The sequence below is a fragment of the Cucumis melo genome, chromosome 7 (assembly GCF_025177605.1).
Source record: "Cucumis melo cultivar AY chromosome 7, USDA_Cmelo_AY_1.0, whole genome shotgun sequence".
In the NCBI taxonomy this organism is placed as follows: Eukaryota; Viridiplantae; Streptophyta; class Magnoliopsida; order Cucurbitales; family Cucurbitaceae; genus Cucumis; species Cucumis melo.
The window spans coordinates 3,288,216-3,305,483 of NC_066863.1; the positions used below are offsets into that span (position 1 = coordinate 3,288,216).

General features: G+C 36.8%; 1 protein-coding gene across 7 annotated transcripts in view; it reads left to right on the top strand.

The window, feature by feature from the left end:
- Nucleotides 1–395: 395 nt before the first annotated feature.
- LOC127150263 (uncharacterized) overlaps nt 396–17,268 on the top strand; it is a 46,423-nt gene continuing 29,550 nt past the window's right edge. The window contains exons 1-6 of one of the 7 annotated variants that reach the window (XM_051087662.1): nt 396–902; nt 1,023–1,109; nt 1,706–1,812; nt 3,262–3,382; nt 3,883–3,965; nt 4,394–4,561. In XM_051087662.1, coding sequence (XP_050943619.1) covers nt 849–902; nt 1,023–1,109; nt 1,706–1,812; nt 3,262–3,382; nt 3,883–3,948 — 435 coding nt within the window. In that variant the 5' untranslated portion in view covers nt 396–848 and the 3' untranslated portion in view covers nt 3,949–3,965; nt 4,394–4,561. Of the gene's footprint in view, nt 903–1,022; nt 1,110–1,667; nt 1,813–3,261; nt 3,383–3,874; nt 4,186–4,393 lie in introns of those variants that run through there. The other 6 variants (XR_007822472.1, XM_051087661.1, XR_007822473.1 and 3 more) reach the window with 6 other exon arrangements.

The following is a 17,268-nucleotide window of genomic DNA, read 5'->3' on the forward strand; positions in this document are numbered from 1 at the left end:
TTTATTTTTTAAAATATTTATAAATAAAATATTTTAATGACATATAGTTATTTATGTTTAATAAGAAACCTCTCCGAGATAAATTTTTTTATACTTGATAGAAAAATATTTTATCTGTTTTATTATTTTTATTAATATAAAAATAGAGTTGTTTTAAAAATTAGAGTCGTTTTTAAATATATTAAATTTTTAGATTCTATTAAATAATGTCTATTAGTAAAATAGTATCACTATTTATAATAGTTTGTCTAAAAACTATTTTAAAAAAACAAGTGCATTAAGTATTCTTTTGCAAAAAATGTGTATGCACGTATACATTCTTTTAACTTTAATTATATATTATTTTTTTAATTCAAAATCTCTAATAACTTAGTTAAAAATTAAAAGGTTTCATTTCATTTCATTTCAAATTTCAAAAAACAACTTCCCTTCGCAGCTTCTCTCTCATTTCTAAATTTCTTCATCTTTCTTCTCAACGGCAACTATCTCCCTCCTCTTCCCCCTCTCTCCGCCTCCCCTTCTCTCTCGATCTCTTGTCTCCTTCGTCTTCCTCAGAATCTTCACTCTTCCTTTCTCTCAATTTCTATTCTCTAAAATGAAGCATCCACCCAAGAAACCCTATCTTGCTAAATACCCATCTCGCCGATCCACTGTCATTTTCTATTCCATGCGCTAACGGCGCCGGAATCAAGGGCGGAAGACCCCTCGGAAGCCTATGTCGTCTTCCAAAGAAAATGCTTCACCGTCAGATCCCAAATTCCCAACTCCATGGTTCCCGATTCCAAACCCTCGCCGACTAAGTTGAAGAGCCTGCTCCATCTTCTAACCCACTTAAGCGGAAGCTCAGTATGGAGACCGTTCCTGAGAATTCCATCCCTGGGTTGTCTGATTCTGTTGTTAAGGTAGTTTACGTGGTGTGATTATGGATGTTTTGGTATATTTTTTTCTTAATTTGTGTGGTGAAATGATATTTTCCTGTAATATGAAAAATTAATTTGGTCTTATGTTGAATCATCTCACAGATTAGAGAAGATGTAAAATCTGGTGTAGAAAATTTAACAGAGGAGTGTGTATCCACAATGGCAGCCGTTACTCGGCTTCTAATGAAGGTTTTTATCTTCCTCGTGCTAATATGCGCACCTGAGTGCACCCCTATCCCTGCAACCGTGTACTAAAAAAAAGTTGCAGTTGTCCAAAATGTCTATATATAATTTGTATGCCATCCTTTATATTTTTAATTTTGTAATTTCGTAGATTGGTTGAACTGACTTCAGTATGCGGTTGAAATCATAAACTCAAGATTAATCATCAAGTTTTGGACCTTGTTAAGTGAAATTAGTTCTATTACTAAAGCATGAAAAAAGATAAACTTTAATAAAGATTAGAAAATGTTCGACACTTTATAGTCTTGATTTGTGTCAAAGACTACTTAAAGCATGAAGTCTCTCATCATGATATTGTGAAAAATTGCATGCCTTTAGTAGTTCATGGTCTCCACTGTTCTTCCTTTTCATGGTTAACCTTTTAAAATGAATTGAATACAATTTTAAACACCATCTTTATAATCTCAGAATAATTATGCAGGGTTTATCAGAATAATATGTTTGTTTCTTCAGATATACTTAATATTTCATTGATTGCTCATTCATTTTGGTTTCCATTTTTAGTCGATTATGGTGGCTCACTTTGGAAACTTGTTACATAGCTACTGCCAAAAGCTTTAAATTGCCTTCCGGATGCACCTCAAAATCAGCTTCATTCTTTGTGTTTTCTAATTTCTAGCTCACTCAATTCAGCCATGGAAGTACGGAGGTAAGTAAAGTTCCCTTTTGGAATTCAAGTTCTTCTGTACTTCTTGTTGGAGTTTGAGAGGCATTTTTGTTGTTGTTCTTCTTCTTGCATAACTGTGGTTGTGGAATTTGGGTTTTAGGTAGTGAAAGAACTTGTATTATAGTTTTCTGTGGTAAAAGGAATTGGACCCACTTGCCATATGTTCACTCAATTTGATTTTTTACTGTAAGTTGAGTCAGTTGTGGTCATTTTGAAGGGGTTCAACTGCATCTGGGAAGTTGGGAAGGAGTCAAAAGGGATTTTTTAAGCCAAAACTGACTTCTCTCACTTTGCCAGAATTGACTTCTCTCACTTTCTTTCTCTGCACTTCTAACTTCCAAAGTTTTTGTGACTGTTGGTAGTTTCATCAAGTGTTTGTGTTTGCTACTTGGTTATGCTTCATAATTGCTTTAGATTCACAAAAATACTATAACCTGTAGCCCTGTAATTCTATCCATTTCAGGAGTTTGTGATCTTTTTGTGTGTAGGAACTAACACAAATTGAATATTTAAAAAGTGAAAAGAAGTTGGGTTTGTAGAAAATAAGTGCCATTTGGTTGAGTTATGACTACTTTTGAAGATGGTTTTATTTTAACTATGACTGCATTTGCTAGTTTGTTTTTTGGTACTTCATTCACCATCCATTTTCTCTCCATGGTTGAGTTTCTCCCCTCATTTATTTTTTATAACATTCATTAGATCACTCTTTAAATCATTCAATTACAAAGGAAAGGCTACTTCAATTCATCACCAGTAAACTATTTTTTTCCTTTAGTAACAATCACTCACATCATTGTCATTTCTCTATGTATTGTCTATAGACCAGGGCGATTTCTAGTTCTCTTCTAAGATTAAATAATTACCAGCTAATCATTTAGGAAGTATTGCAGTTAAATGGTTGTTGGGTTGTCAACTATACTATTTTTTATCTGTTTTCTGTGTGCGGTTGAAATTCTTCTGATGTCCCCCATCTCCTGTGATTCTTTTCTTCAAAATCAAATAGTAGAAGTATCTGTTGGTTCATTTGTTCCACTTGCTTTGTCCCCTGTCCAGGAGTAAACCTTTGTATATTGGAGAAACATGCTCACTGAGCACATTGAGATCAATTTCAACAAGCTTTACTACTAGTTTTGATAGGCTTACGAGTTTTGGAAACATAAGATTTGATCGAGAAGTTAGGAGTAAAGGTTTGGGATATCTTAAATGTTTGGGTGATAGAAACCCGGTATTTCTTCATTTGTGGAATGAAATACTTGTCATGTTGTGTGTGATTGCTACCTTGTTGGATCCTTTGTTCTGTTACACCTTGTTGGTTGATTAAGGCAAAAGATGTGTTGGATTTGACAACAAGATGAGAATAGTAGTTGTAATTGTTAGCTCAATCATAGACTTCCTCTACATAATTCTTATAGTCTGTCATTTTCATTTTAGATATTCCAAATTTTATAATGCAAAACCTGATGAAGCCGATGATGGTGTTTGCACAAGAGCTTGGAGATTCTTTTTATCTTACTTCACAATTGACGTTCTTTCAGTTCTTCCACTCCCCCAGGTATGAAACTTCAGCCTTTTGCTCGCTTAGATTCTATCAATCTTATTGTCAAATTTGTCCATTCCATTTGTAACCAAGGATTCATTTGTAGGACAAGAAAGATAATCATCATTTAGAATATATATGTGAGAGTGCACACACAAAAACAACTAATTATTCAAGCAGAAACATAAAAGCATAATTTACGGAGCATACTGTCCTAAGTTAAGTTTGTGCTATAACAAGATATCCACTCTTGATGTTAAAACACAAAGTCGTATTGTCTAATCCCTTTAGTAATCTACAAGAACTTCAAAGAAATAAGCTCTGGGTCATTATCAATTTTGTTTTCCATCCTAAAATATTCAATTATTCTCTTTGGGAAATTATTGGAGGATGACCATGATTGAGATCTCAAATCTTTACACCAACAGCTGTTTGAATGTCTTTTCTATCTTTTCTTTCTTCTTACCTGGGAGGGGTTAAAAATTTTCATTTCTTGTGGATTATTAGCCATGCAGGGTTTACAGAAAGATTTGAACTTTTCATTTGTGGTCGTGAGCTGGCCAATGCATTTTTCGAATTGATCGATCGTATTTATCAGGTAAGAGGTGATTATATCAATCATTAATGTTAGAAGGGTGCACAGATGATGAAACTTTTTAGCCAATTTCATGGCATTTGAAAGAGAGAAAGTACATTAGTATTGAACTCAAGTTAAACTGGATAGTCTATCACCTTTTGGAAGATAACTTTCCTGTACTTTGTTCCATCTTGTATAGACCCTTTCAGTCGAAAGGTTACCAAAGGAATCGTTTTTGTTATGTGTTATGTGCTTAACTCCATAACAATGTGCGTCGAAGCTCTACATGAGCATTCTATTCTTCTTGCTTGGTATACTTGTGCATTATTGGTTTATGTGCCATGTCAAGAAATAATAGTTTCTATTGGAACGTTTTAGTGTTCCGGTTCCATGATAATTGGAATGGTTGTAATGATCTTTTTCTTTTAAAACAAACAAAATTGACACAGAGGATGATTAGAAGACCAGATCAGGCAACACAATGAGAAGCATGGCTCAGCTGTTTCTTATGTATCTCGTTTCTTATGTAATGACTCTTTGGACTTCAATTGCCAAAAAGATGAGGATGATTCTTATGAAGTGACACTTGATGATGATTTTCTTACTGCTTTGGAATATGGAATGCCACCAGCTTTTGGACTGGTATGCTTGTCTTTTCTGTCTGTCCACTTTTATGCATCTCGTTTCGGATGGGATCCTTAATGCACCGCTAGTGAAACTCTAGATCGTTCCATTCTTTTGACATAATAAAATCACAGAAAAAGTAGATTAGAGAGTGGCCAATGAAAGTATCTTGAATAGATATTTCATAGCTGCTATGAAGTTTTTCCACATGCAAACATTTAAAAACCAGCTGCTGAAGTCTCCCATGTGAAAGCAACTAAGCAAGTAGTCTAAAATTTTGAAGTGCATACAAATTAACGAATTTGGGATGATATTTGATCTATAATTAAATTGTGGAACGTGTGATGGATGTTTCGTTGTACTTGGATGTTTAGTATCCCTTTTCCTCGCTGTAATAGATGGAAGAATTTAACTTTCAAGGAATTGGAATTGATAGATTATATGTAGACCCAAGATCGTAGCCTTTTTATTTATTTAGGGTGATGGTATTATTCTGATGCATGTGAAAAATACTCGTGTGTAGGCGGTGGTTTTAGTTCTCATTCCAAGCTTAAGAGGATATGGATTTAGATACCCATCAATTGATGATTTGTGGGGTATGTGGGAAAAGAACTAGGGGTTAAATAATTTGCAAAAGACCAATGTAAGCATCCAATTAGTGGATAGGTCCTATATGTTAGCCCCTTAGGCATAGTTGAGGATGTTCTTATTAAGGCAGGAGAACTTATTTTTCTCGCTGATTTTAACATCCTAGATATCCATAAATTTTTAGTTTAACCTCTTTAATAAAATTTGATAGAAAATCTTGTTTTCTTTTTGTAGGAATAAAGGAAAAAATGGAGTATAATCGAATTTGGAACCTTTGCAAGCAAGGGGAAGTTTTCTGTTCCCTATCTCTTTTTTCGATCCTTACAATCTTGCTTAAAATGCTTTGAAGACAAATTAAAGTTTTAAGTGGGGGGTAGGGTTGTAGCTTTGCATGTTCTATGTCCTTTGGGAAATTTTCATTTTGCCAAAAATGTTCAAATTTTAAACTTTTTCAATGTCTTTATTCTTAAAATAAATACCATGTCTAATTTGCTTTCTAGTTTACACAAGCATGTCTGCCTAACCCTTGAGCATGGAGCTCGGGTTTGTGATTGTGTTTGTCATTTGAATATCTTAAATATGTTGAAAATGCATTCTTTGATAGCTTAGAAATGCGTAGAAGACATGCTATTCATTTTCTAAATATTGTAAATACTGTACATACTTAATAATGTGTTGAAAACATGTGTTGTTGAAAACATGGCCTAACCAAAACCAGATCTGCCTAGCCCTTAGAGTCCAGCCGGTTAGGTCAAGTAGAATGCGTTGAGCTCCCTCAGTATCAGAGCTTGTGTGGGGAACTCTTCACTTTTGGCCTAACCAAAACCAGACCTTCCTAGCCTTTAAAACCCAACCGGTTAGGTGAAGTAGAATGCGTTGAGCTCCCTCAGTATCAGAGCTTGTGTGGGGAACTCTTCACTTTTCGCCTAACCAAAACCAGACCTGCCTAGCCCTTAGAGTCCAGCCAGTTAGGTCAAGTAGAATGCGTTGAGCTCCCTCAGTATCAGAGCTTGTGTGGGGAACTCTTCACTTTTGGCCTAACCAAAACCAGACCTGCCTAGCCCTTAGAGTCCAGCCGGTTAGGTCAAGTAGAATGCGTTGAGCTCCCTCAGTATCAGAGCTTGTGTGGGGAACTCTTCACTTTTGGCCTAACCAAAACCAGACCTTTCTAGCCTTTAAAACCCAACCAGTTAGGTGAAGTAGAATGCGTTGAGCTCCCTCAGTATCAGAGCTTGTGTGGGGAACTCTTCACTTTTCACCTAACCAAAACCAGACCTGCCTAGCCCTTAGAGTCCAGCCGGTTAGGTCAAGTAGAATGCGTTGAGCTCCCTCAGTATCAGAGCTTGTGTGGGGAACTCTTCACTTTTGGCCTAACCAAAACCAGACCTTCCTAGCCTTTAAAACCCAACCGGTTAGGTGAAGTAGAATGCGTTGAGCTCCCTCAGTATCAGAGCTTGTGTGGGGAACTCTTCACTTTTCGCCTAACCAAAACCAGACCTACCTAGCCCTTAAAGTCCAGCCGGTTAGGTCAAGTAGAATGCGTTGAGCTCCCTCAGTATCAGAGCTTGTGTGGGGAACTCTTCACTTTTGGCCTAACCAAAACCAGACCTTCCTAGCCTTTAAAACCCAACCGGTTAGGTGAAGTAGAATGCGTTGAGCTCCCTCAGTATCAGAGCTTGTGTGGGGAACTCTTCACTTTTCGCCTAACCAAAACCAGACCTACCTAGCCCTTAAAGTCCAGCCGGTTAGGTCAAGTAGAATGCGTTGAGCTCCCTCAGTATCAGAGCTTGTGTGGGGAACTCTTCACTTTTGGCCTAACCAAAACCAGACCTACCTAGCACATAAAGTCCAGCCGGTTAGGTCAAGTAGAATGCGTTGAGCTCCCTCAGTATCAGAGCTTGTGTGGGGAACTCTTCACTTTTGGCCTAACCAAAACCAGACCTTCCTAGCCTTTAAAACCCAACCAGTTAGGTGAAGTAGAATGCGTTGAGCTCCCTCAGTATCAGAGCTTGTGTGGGGAACTCTTCACTTTTCACCTAACCAAAACCAGACCTGCCTAGCCCTTAGAGTCCAGCCGGTTAGGTCAAGTAGAATGCGTTGAGCTCCCTCAGTATCAGAGCTTGTGTGGGGAACTCTTCACTTTTGGCCTAACCAAAACCAGACCTTCCTAGCCTTTAAAACCCAACCGGTTAGGTGAAGTAGAATGCGTTGAGCTCCCTCAGTATCAGAGCTTGTGTGGGGAACTCTTCACTTTTCGCCTAACCAAAACCAGACTTGCCTAGCCCTTAGAGTCCAGCCGGTTAGGTCAAGTAGAATGCGTTGAGCTCCCTCAGTATCAGAGCTTGTGTGGGGAACTCTTCACTTTTGGCCTAACCAAAACCAGACCTGCCTAGCCCTTAGATTCCAGCCAGTTAGGTCAAGTAGAATGCGTTGAGCTCCCTCAGTATCAGAGCTTGTGTGGGGAACTCTTCACTCTTGGCCTAACCAAAACCAGACCTACCCATCCCTTATCGTCCAACCGGTTAGGTCAAGTAGACACATACATATATGAGTCTAAATTCATACATATATCAAGTAAACTCAATGTGAATATGTGATTCTAAATTCATTTAATTTCGCTTTCAAATTTTTAAGAATGAAGTGACTTAATTGAATTCAATTTTGTTCGTTCCAATCGCATGATTAAGTTTGATTTCTAAAAGATGTAGGCTGGAAAAGGAGGTGAGCTAACATTGAATAGAAGAACCATAACAAGAGGGGCACTGGATTCATTGAGAAATGGGCGAGAGATTCCATGGCTCCCATTTCTTTAACTTTTGCAATCGATAGTAATGTCGATCTTGACAGGTAATGTTAATCTGTTTAAGTTGAGAGGTTTGGAATACTTCATGAAAATTTGTGAGTTGCTTTTAAAGGTCAAGTGATACGTAGGCTCGGTTGGAACACTTTTTAAGTTTGTTCGAGACTAAGTCTGTTGCACTTACATGCTTGGTCGGGTTGTGCCATTTTAGGTCCTCGGTGCTTTTTTCACTCTTTTTTGAACTTTTTAGTCGGTTATGAGTTACGAATTTACACTCAAGCAATGTTCAGAGGTTTTAAACTCTTTTTTATTTTGGTTTGGAACTAAGTTTGTTGAACTTGCACACTTGGCTGACATGTTGGGTGTTAGAGTGCTTTTATCGCACTTTTTGGAATTTTGGTCGGTTGTGATTTGCGAACTTATACTTAAGCATTGTTCGATCGTTTTGAAAGCTTACACACGTTTTGAACTCTTTTTAGGTTGGTCTGAAACAAAGTTTGTGGCACTAACACACTTGGTTGCCATTTTCGGTCTTGAAGTGCTTTTTTCACACTTTTTGAATTTTTTGGTAGGTTATGGTTTACGAAATTACACTTAAGTTTTGTTGGGTCATTTTGATAGTTCAAGTGATACTTAGACACGATTTGAACACCTTTTAGGTTTGTTTGAGACTCAGTTTGTTGCATCCACACACTTAATTGCCATTTTGGGTCTTGAAGTGCTTTTTTTACAATGTTTGAATTTTTTTGGTAGGTTATGAGTTACGAAATTATACTTGAGCATTGTTAGGCCATTTTTTAAGTTCGAATGGTACTTAGACATGTTTTGAACAGGTGTTAGGTTGTTTCGAACTAAGTTTGTTGCACATACAGACATGATTGCCATCGAAGGGCTTTTTCCACACTTTTTTGAACTTTTTGGCAAGTTACGAGTTACAAGCTTTTACACTTAAGCGTCATTGGGTCGTTTGAAAGCTAAGACGTGTTTCGAATGCCTTTTTGGTTGGTTTGAATCTAAGTTTGTTGCACTTACACACTTGGCATTCTAGGTCTTGAAGTGCTTTCTTTCAATCTTTTTTGAACTTTTTGGTACGTTGTGAGTTACGGACTTACAGTTAAGATTTGTTAGATCGTTTTGAAAGTTCAAGTGATACTTGGACATGTTTTGAATGCGTTTTAGGTTGGTTTGACACTAAGTTTGTTGCACTCACACACACGGTTGCCACTTTGGGTCTTAAAGTGCTTTTTTCACACTTTTTGAACTTTCCGCTAGGTTGTGAGCTATGAACTTACACTTAAGATGTCTTAGGTCGTTTTTTAAGGTCCAAGCGATACGTAGACATGTTTTCAACACCTTTTAGGTTTGTTTTAAACTTAGTTTGTTGAACTTACGCACTTTGTTGCCATTTTGGGTCTTGAAAGGCTCTTTTCTCACTTTTTTAACTTTTTGCTAGGTTATGAGTAACCAACTTACACTTAAGCTTTGTTAGATCGTTTCTAAAATTCAAGTGATAATTAGACTCGTTTTGAACACTTTTAAGGTTGGTTTGAGGGTAAGTTTGTTGTACTTACACATTTGGTTGCCATTTCTTTTGTGGTCTTTGAAGTGCTTTTTTCACGGTTCTTGACTTTTTGGTACGTTGGGAGTTGTAAACTTACACTTAAACTTTGTGAGGTTGCTTTTAAAGGTCAAGTGATACGTAGGCTCGGTTGGAACACTTTTTAAGTTTGTTCGAGACTAAGTCTGTTGCACTTACATGCTTGGTCGGGTTGTGCCATTTTAGGTCCTCGGTGCTTTTTTCACTCTTTTTTGAACTTTTTAGTCGGTTATGAGTTACGAATTTACACTCAAGCAATGTTCAGAGGTTTTAAACTCTTTTTTATTTTGGTTTGGAACTAAGTTTGTTGAACTTGCACACTTGGCTGACATGTTGGGTGTTAGAGTGCTTTTATCGCACTTTTTGGAATTTTGGTCGGTTGTGATTTGCGAACTTATACTTAAGCATTGTTCGATCGTTTTGAAAGCTTACACACGTTTTGAACTCTTTTTAGGTTGGTCTGAAACAAAGTTTGTGGCACTAACACACTTGGTTGCCATTTTCGGTCTTGAAGTGCTTTTTTCACACTTTTTGAATTTTTTGGTAGGTTATGGTTTACGAAATTACACTTAAGTTTTGTTGGGTCATTTTGATAGTTCAAGTGATACTTAGACACGATTTGAACACCTTTTAGGTTTGTTTGAGACTCAGTTTGTTGCATCCACACACTTAATTGCCATTTTGGGTCTTGAAGTGCTTTTTTTACAATGTTTGAATTTTTTTGGTAGGTTATGAGTTACGAAATTATACTTGAGCATTGTTAGGCCATTTTTTAAGTTCGAATGGTACTTAGACATGTTTTGAACAGGTGTTAGGTTGTTTCGAACTAAGTTTGTTGCACATACAGACATGATTGCCATCGAAGGGCTTTTTCCACACTTTTTTGAACTTTTTGGCAAGTTACGAGTTACAAGCTTTTACACTTAAGCGTCATTGGGTCGTTTGAAAGCTAAGACGTGTTTCGAATGCCTTTTTGGTTGGTTTGAATCTAAGTTTGTTGCACTTACACACTTGGCATTCTAGGTCTTGAAGTGCTTTCTTTCAATCTTTTTTGAACTTTTTGGTACGTTGTGAGTTACGGACTTACAGTTAAGATTTGTTAGATCGTTTTGAAAGTTCAAGTGATACTTGGACATGTTTTGAATGCGTTTTAGGTTGGTTTGACACTAAGTTTGTTGCACTCACACACACGGTTGCCACTTTGGGTCTTAAAGTGCTTTTTTCACACTTTTTGAACTTTCCGCTAGGTTGTGAGCTATGAACTTACACTTAAGATGTCTTAGGTCGTTTTTTAAGGTCCAAGCGATACGTAGACATGTTTTCAACACCTTTTAGGTTTGTTTTAAACTTAGTTTGTTGAACTTACGCACTTTGTTGCCATTTTGGGTCTTGAAAGGCTCTTTTCTCACCTTTTTAACTTTTTGCTAGGTTATGAGTAACCAACTTACACTTAAGCTTTGTTAGATCGTTTCTAAAATTCAAGTGATAATTAGACTCGTTTTGAACACTTTTAAGGTTGGTTTGAGGGTAAGTTTGTTGTACTTACACATTTGGTTGCCATTTCTTTTGTGGTCTTTGAAGTGCTTTTTTCACGGTTCTTGACTTTTTGGTACGTTGGGAGTTGTAAACTTACACTTAAACTTTGTGAGGTTGCTTTTAAAGGTCAAGTGATACGTAGGCTCGGTTGGAACACTTTTTAAGTTTGTTCGAGACTAAGTCTGTTGCACTTACATGCTTGGTCGGGTTGTGCCATTTTAGGTCCTCGGTGCTTTTTTCACTCTTTTTTGAACTTTTTAGTCGGTTATGAGTTACGAATTTACACTCAAGCAATGTTCAGAGGTTTTAAACTCTTTTTTATTTTGGTTTGGAACTAAGTTTGTTGAACTTGCACACTTGGCTGACATGTTGGGTGTTAGAGTGCTTTTATCGCACTTTTTGGAATTTTGGTCGGTTGTGATTTGCGAACTTATACTTAAGCATTGTTCGATCGTTTTGAAAGCTTACACACGTTTTGAACTCTTTTTAGGTTGGTCTGAAACAAAGTTTGTGGCACTAACACACTTGGTTGCCATTTTCGGTCTTGAAGTGCTTTTTTCACACTTTTTGAATTTTTTGGTAGGTTATGGTTTACGAAATTACACTTAAGTTTTGTTGGGTCATTTTGATAGTTCAAGTGATACTTAGACACGATTTGAACACCTTTTAGGTTTGTTTGAGACTCAGTTTGTTGCATCCACACACTTAATTGCCATTTTGGGTCTTGAAGTGCTTTTTTTACAATGTTTGAATTTTTTTGGTAGGTTATGAGTTACGAAATTATACTTGAGCATTGTTAGGCCATTTTTTAAGTTCGAATGGTACTTAGACATGTTTTGAACAGGTGTTAGGTTGTTTCGAACTAAGTTTGTTGCACATACAGACATGATTGCCATCGAAGGGCTTTTTCCACACTTTTTTGAACTTTTTGGCAAGTTACGAGTTACAAGCTTTTACACTTAAGCGTCATTGGGTCGTTTGAAAGCTAAGACGTGTTTCGAATGCCTTTTTGGTTGGTTTGAATCTAAGTTTGTTGCACTTACACACTTGGCATTCTAGGTCTTGAAGTGCTTTCTTTCAATCTTTTTTGAACTTTTTGGTACGTTGTGAGTTACGGACTTACAGTTAAGATTTGTTAGATCGTTTTGAAAGTTCAAGTGATACTTGGACATGTTTTGAATGCGTTTTAGGTTGGTTTGACACTAAGTTTGTTGCACTCACACACACGGTTGCCACTTTGGGTCTTAAAGTGCTTTTTTCACACTTTTTGAACTTTCCGCTAGGTTGTGAGCTACGAACTTACACTTAAGATGTCTTAGGTCGTTTTTTAAGGTCCAAGCGATACGTAGACATGTTTTCAACACCTTTTAGGTTTGTTTTAAACTTAGTTTGTTGAACTTACGCACTTTGTTGCCATTTTGGGTCTTGAAAGGCTCTTTTCTCACTTTTTTAACTTTTTGCTAGGTTATGAGTAACCAACTTACACTTAAGCTTTGTTAGATCGTTTCTAAAATTCAAGTGATAATTAGACTCGTTTTGAACACTTTTAAGGTTGGTTTGAGGGTAAGTTTGTTGTACTTACACATTTGGTTGCCATTTCTTTTGTGGTCTTTGAAGTGCTTTTTTCACGGTTCTTGACTTTTTGGTACGTTGGGAGTTGTAAACTTACACTTAAACTTTGTGAGGTTGCTTTTAAAGGTCAAGTGATACGTAGGCTCGGTTGGAACACTTTTTAAGTTTGTTCGAGACTAAGTCTGTTGCACTTACATGCTTGGTCGGGTTGTGCCATTTTAGGTCCTCGGTGCTTTTTTCACTCTTTTTTGAACTTTTTAGTCGGTTATGAGTTACGAATTTACACTCAAGCAATGTTCAGAGGTTTTAAACTCTTTTTTATTTTGGTTTGGAACTAAGTTTGTTGAACTTGCACACTTGGCTGACATGTTGGGTGTTAGAGTGCTTTTATCGCACTTTTTGGAATTTTGGTCGGTTGTGATTTGCGAACTTATACTTAAGCATTGTTCGATCGTTTTGAAAGCTTACACACGTTTTGAACTCTTTTTAGGTTGGTCTGAAACAAAGTTTGTGGCACTAACACACTTGGTTGCCATTTTCGGTCTTGAAGTGCTTTTTTCACACTTTTTGAATTTTTTGGTAGGTTATGGTTTACGAAATTACACTTAAGTTTTGTTGGGTCATTTTGATAGTTCAAGTGATACTTAGTCACGATTTGAACACCTTTTAGGTTTGTTTGAGACTCAGTTTGTTGCATCCACACACTTAATTGCCATTTTGGGTCTTGAAGTGCTTTTTTTACAATGTTTGAATTTTTTTGGTAGGTTATGAGTTACGAAATTATACTTGAGCATTGTTAGGCCATTTTTTAAGTTCGAATGGTACTTAGACATGTTTTGAACAGGTGTTAGGTTGTTTCGAACTAAGTTTGTTGCACATACAGACATGATTGCCATCGAAGGGCTTTTTCCACACTTTTTTGAACTTTTTGGCAAGTTACGAGTTACAAGCTTTTACACTTAAGCGTCATTGGGTCGTTTGAAAGCTAAGACGTGTTTCGAATGCCTTTTTGGTTGGTTTGAATCTAAGTTTGTTGCACTTACACACTTGGCATTCTAGGTCTTGAAGTGCTTTCTTTCAATCTTTTTTGAACTTTTTGGTACGTTGTGAGTTACGGACTTACAGTTAAGATTTGTTAGATCGTTTTGAAAGTTCAAGTGATACTTGGACATGTTTTGAATGCGTTTTAGGTTGGTTTGACACTAAGTTTGTTGCACTCACACACACGGTTGCCACTTTGGGTCTTAAAGTGCTTTTTTCACACTTTTTGAACTTTCCGCTAGGTTGTGAGCTACGAACTTACACTTAAGATGTCTTAGGTCGTTTTTTAAGGTCCAAGCGATACGTAGACATGTTTTCAACACCTTTTAGGTTTGTTTTAAACTTAGTTTGTTGAACTTACGCACTTTGTTGCCATTTTGGGTCTTGAAAGGCTCTTTTCTCACTTTTTTAACTTTTTGCTAGGTTATGAGTAACCAACTTACACTTAAGCTTTGTTAGATCGTTTCTAAAATTCAAGTGATAATTAGACTCGTTTTGAACACTTTTAAGGTTGGTTTGAGGGTAAGTTTGTTGTACTTACACATTTGGTTGCCATTTCTTTTGTGGTCTTTGAAGTGCTTTTTTCACGGTTCTTGACTTTTTGGTACGTTGGGAGTTGTAAACTTACACTTAAACTTTGTGAGGTTGCTTTTAAAGGTCAAGTGATACGTAGGCTCGGTTGGAACACTTTTTAAGTTTGTTCGAGACTAAGTCTGTTGCACTTACATGCTTGGTCGGGTTGTGCCATTTTAGGTCCTCGGTGCTTTTTTCACTCTTTTTTGAACTTTTTAGTCGGTTATGAGTTACGAATTTACACTCAAGCAATGTTCAGAGGTTTTAAACTCTTTTTTATTTTGGTTTGGAACTAAGTTTGTTGAACTTGCACACTTGGCTGACATGTTGGGTGTTAGAGTGCTTTTATCGCACTTTTTGGAATTTTGGTCGGTTGTGATTTGCGAACTTATACTTAAGCATTGTTCGATCGTTTTGAAAGCTTACACACGTTTTGAACTCTTTTTAGGTTGGTCTGAAACAAAGTTTGTGGCACTAACACACTTGGTTGCCATTTTCGGTCTTGAAGTGCTTTTTTCACACTTTTTGAATTTTTTGGTAGGTTATGGTTTACGAAATTACACTTAAGTTTTGTTGGGTCATTTTGATAGTTCAAGTGATACTTAGACACGATTTGAACACCTTTTAGGTTTGTTTGAGACTCAGTTTGTTGCATCCACACACTTAATTGCCATTTTGGGTCTTGAAGTGCTTTTTTTACAATGTTTGAATTTTTTTGGTAGGTTATGAGTTACGAAATTATACTTGAGCATTGTTAGGCCATTTTTTAAGTTCGAATGGTACTTAGACATGTTTTGAACAGGTGTTAGGTTGTTTCGAACTAAGTTTGTTGCACATACAGACATGATTGCCATCGAAGGGCTTTTTCCACACTTTTTTGAACTTTTTGGCAAGTTACGAGTTACAAGCTTTTACACTTAAGCGTCATTGGGTCGTTTGAAAGCTAAGACGTGTTTCGAATGCCTTTTTGGTTGGTTTGAATCTAAGTTTGTTGCACTTACACACTTGGCATTCTAGGTCTTGAAGTGCTTTCTTTCAATCTTTTTTGAACTTTTTGGTACGTTGTGAGTTACGGACTTACAGTTAAGATTTGTTAGATCGTTTTGAAAGTTCAAGTGATACTTGGACATGTTTTGAATGCGTTTTAGGTTGGTTTGACACTAAGTTTGTTGCACTCACACACACGGTTGCCACTTTGGGTCTTAAAGTGCTTTTTTCACACTTTTTGAACTTTCCGCTAGGTTGTGAGCTACGAACTTACACTTAAGATGTCTTAGGTCGTTTTTTAAGGTCCAAGCGATACGTAGACATGTTTTCAACACCTTTTAGGTTTGTTTTAAACTTAGTTTGTTGAACTTACGCACTTTGTTGCCATTTTGGGTCTTGAAAGGCTCTTTTCTCACCTTTTTAACTTTTTGCTAGGTTATGAGTAACCAACTTACACTTAAGCTTTGTTAGATCGTTTCTAAAATTCAAGTGATAATTAGACTCGTTTTGAACACTTTTAAGGTTGGTTTGAGGGTAAGTTTGTTGTACTTACACATTTGGTTGCCATTTCTTTTGTGGTCTTTGAAGTGCTTTTTTCACGGTTCTTGACTTTTTGGTACGTTGGGAGTTGTAAACTTACACTTAAACTTTGTGAGGTTGCTTTTAAAGGTCAAGTGATACGTAGGCTCGGTTGGAACACTTTTTAAGTTTGTTCGAGACTAAGTCTGTTGCACTTACATGCTTGGTCGGGTTGTGCCATTTTAGGTCCTCGGTGCTTTTTTCACTCTTTTTTGAACTTTTTAGTCGGTTATGAGTTACGAATTTACACTCAAGCAATGTTCAGAGGTTTTAAACTCTTTTTTATTTTGGTTTGGAACTAAGTTTGTTGAACTTGCACACTTGGCTGACATGTTGGGTGTTAGAGTGCTTTTATCGCACTTTTTGGAATTTTGGTCGGTTGTGATTTGCGAACTTATACTTAAGCATTGTTCGATCGTTTTGAAAGCTTACACACGTTTTGAACTCTTTTTAGGTTGGTCTGAAACAAAGTTTGTGGCACTAACACACTTGGTTGCCATTTTCGGTCTTGAAGTGCTTTTTTCACACTTTTTGAATTTTTTGGTAGGTTATGGTTTACGAAATTACACTTAAGTTTTGTTGGGTCATTTTGATAGTTCAAGTGATACTTAGACACGATTTGAACACCTTTTAGGTTTGTTTGAGACTCAGTTTGTTGCATCCACACACTTAATTGCCATTTTGGGTCTTGAAGTGCTTTTTTTACAATGTTTGAATTTTTTTGGTAGGTTATGAGTTACGAAATTATACTTGAGCATTGTTAGGCCATTTTTTAAGTTCGAATGGTACTTAGACATGTTTTGAACAGGTGTTAGGTTGTTTCGAACTAAGTTTGTTGCACATACAGACATGATTGCCATCGAAGGGCTTTTTCCACACTTTTTTGAACTTTTTGGCAAGTTACGAGTTACAAGCTTTTACACTTAAGCGTCATTGGGTCGTTTGAAAGCTAAGACGTGTTTCGAATGCCTTTTTGGTTGGTTTGAATCTAAGTTTGTTGCACTTACACACTTGGCATTCTAGGTCTTGAAGTGCTTTCTTTCAATCTTTTTTGAACTTTTTGGTACGTTGTGAGTTACGAACTTACAGTTAAGATTTGTTAGATCGTTTTGAAAGTTCAAGTGATACTTGGACATGTTTTGAATGCGTTTTAGGTTGGTTTGACACTAAGTTTGTTGCACTCACACACACGGTTGCCACTTTGGGTCTTAAAGTGCTTTTTTCACACTTTTTGAACTTTCCGCTAGGTTGTGAGCTACGAACTTACACTTAAGATGTCTTAGGTCGTTTTTTAAGGTCCAAGCGATACGTAGACATGTTTTCAACACCTTTTAGGTTTGTTTTAAACTTAGTTTGTTGAACTTACGCACTTTGTTGCCATTTTGGGTCTTGAAAGGCTCTTTTCTCACCTTTTTAACTTTTTGCTA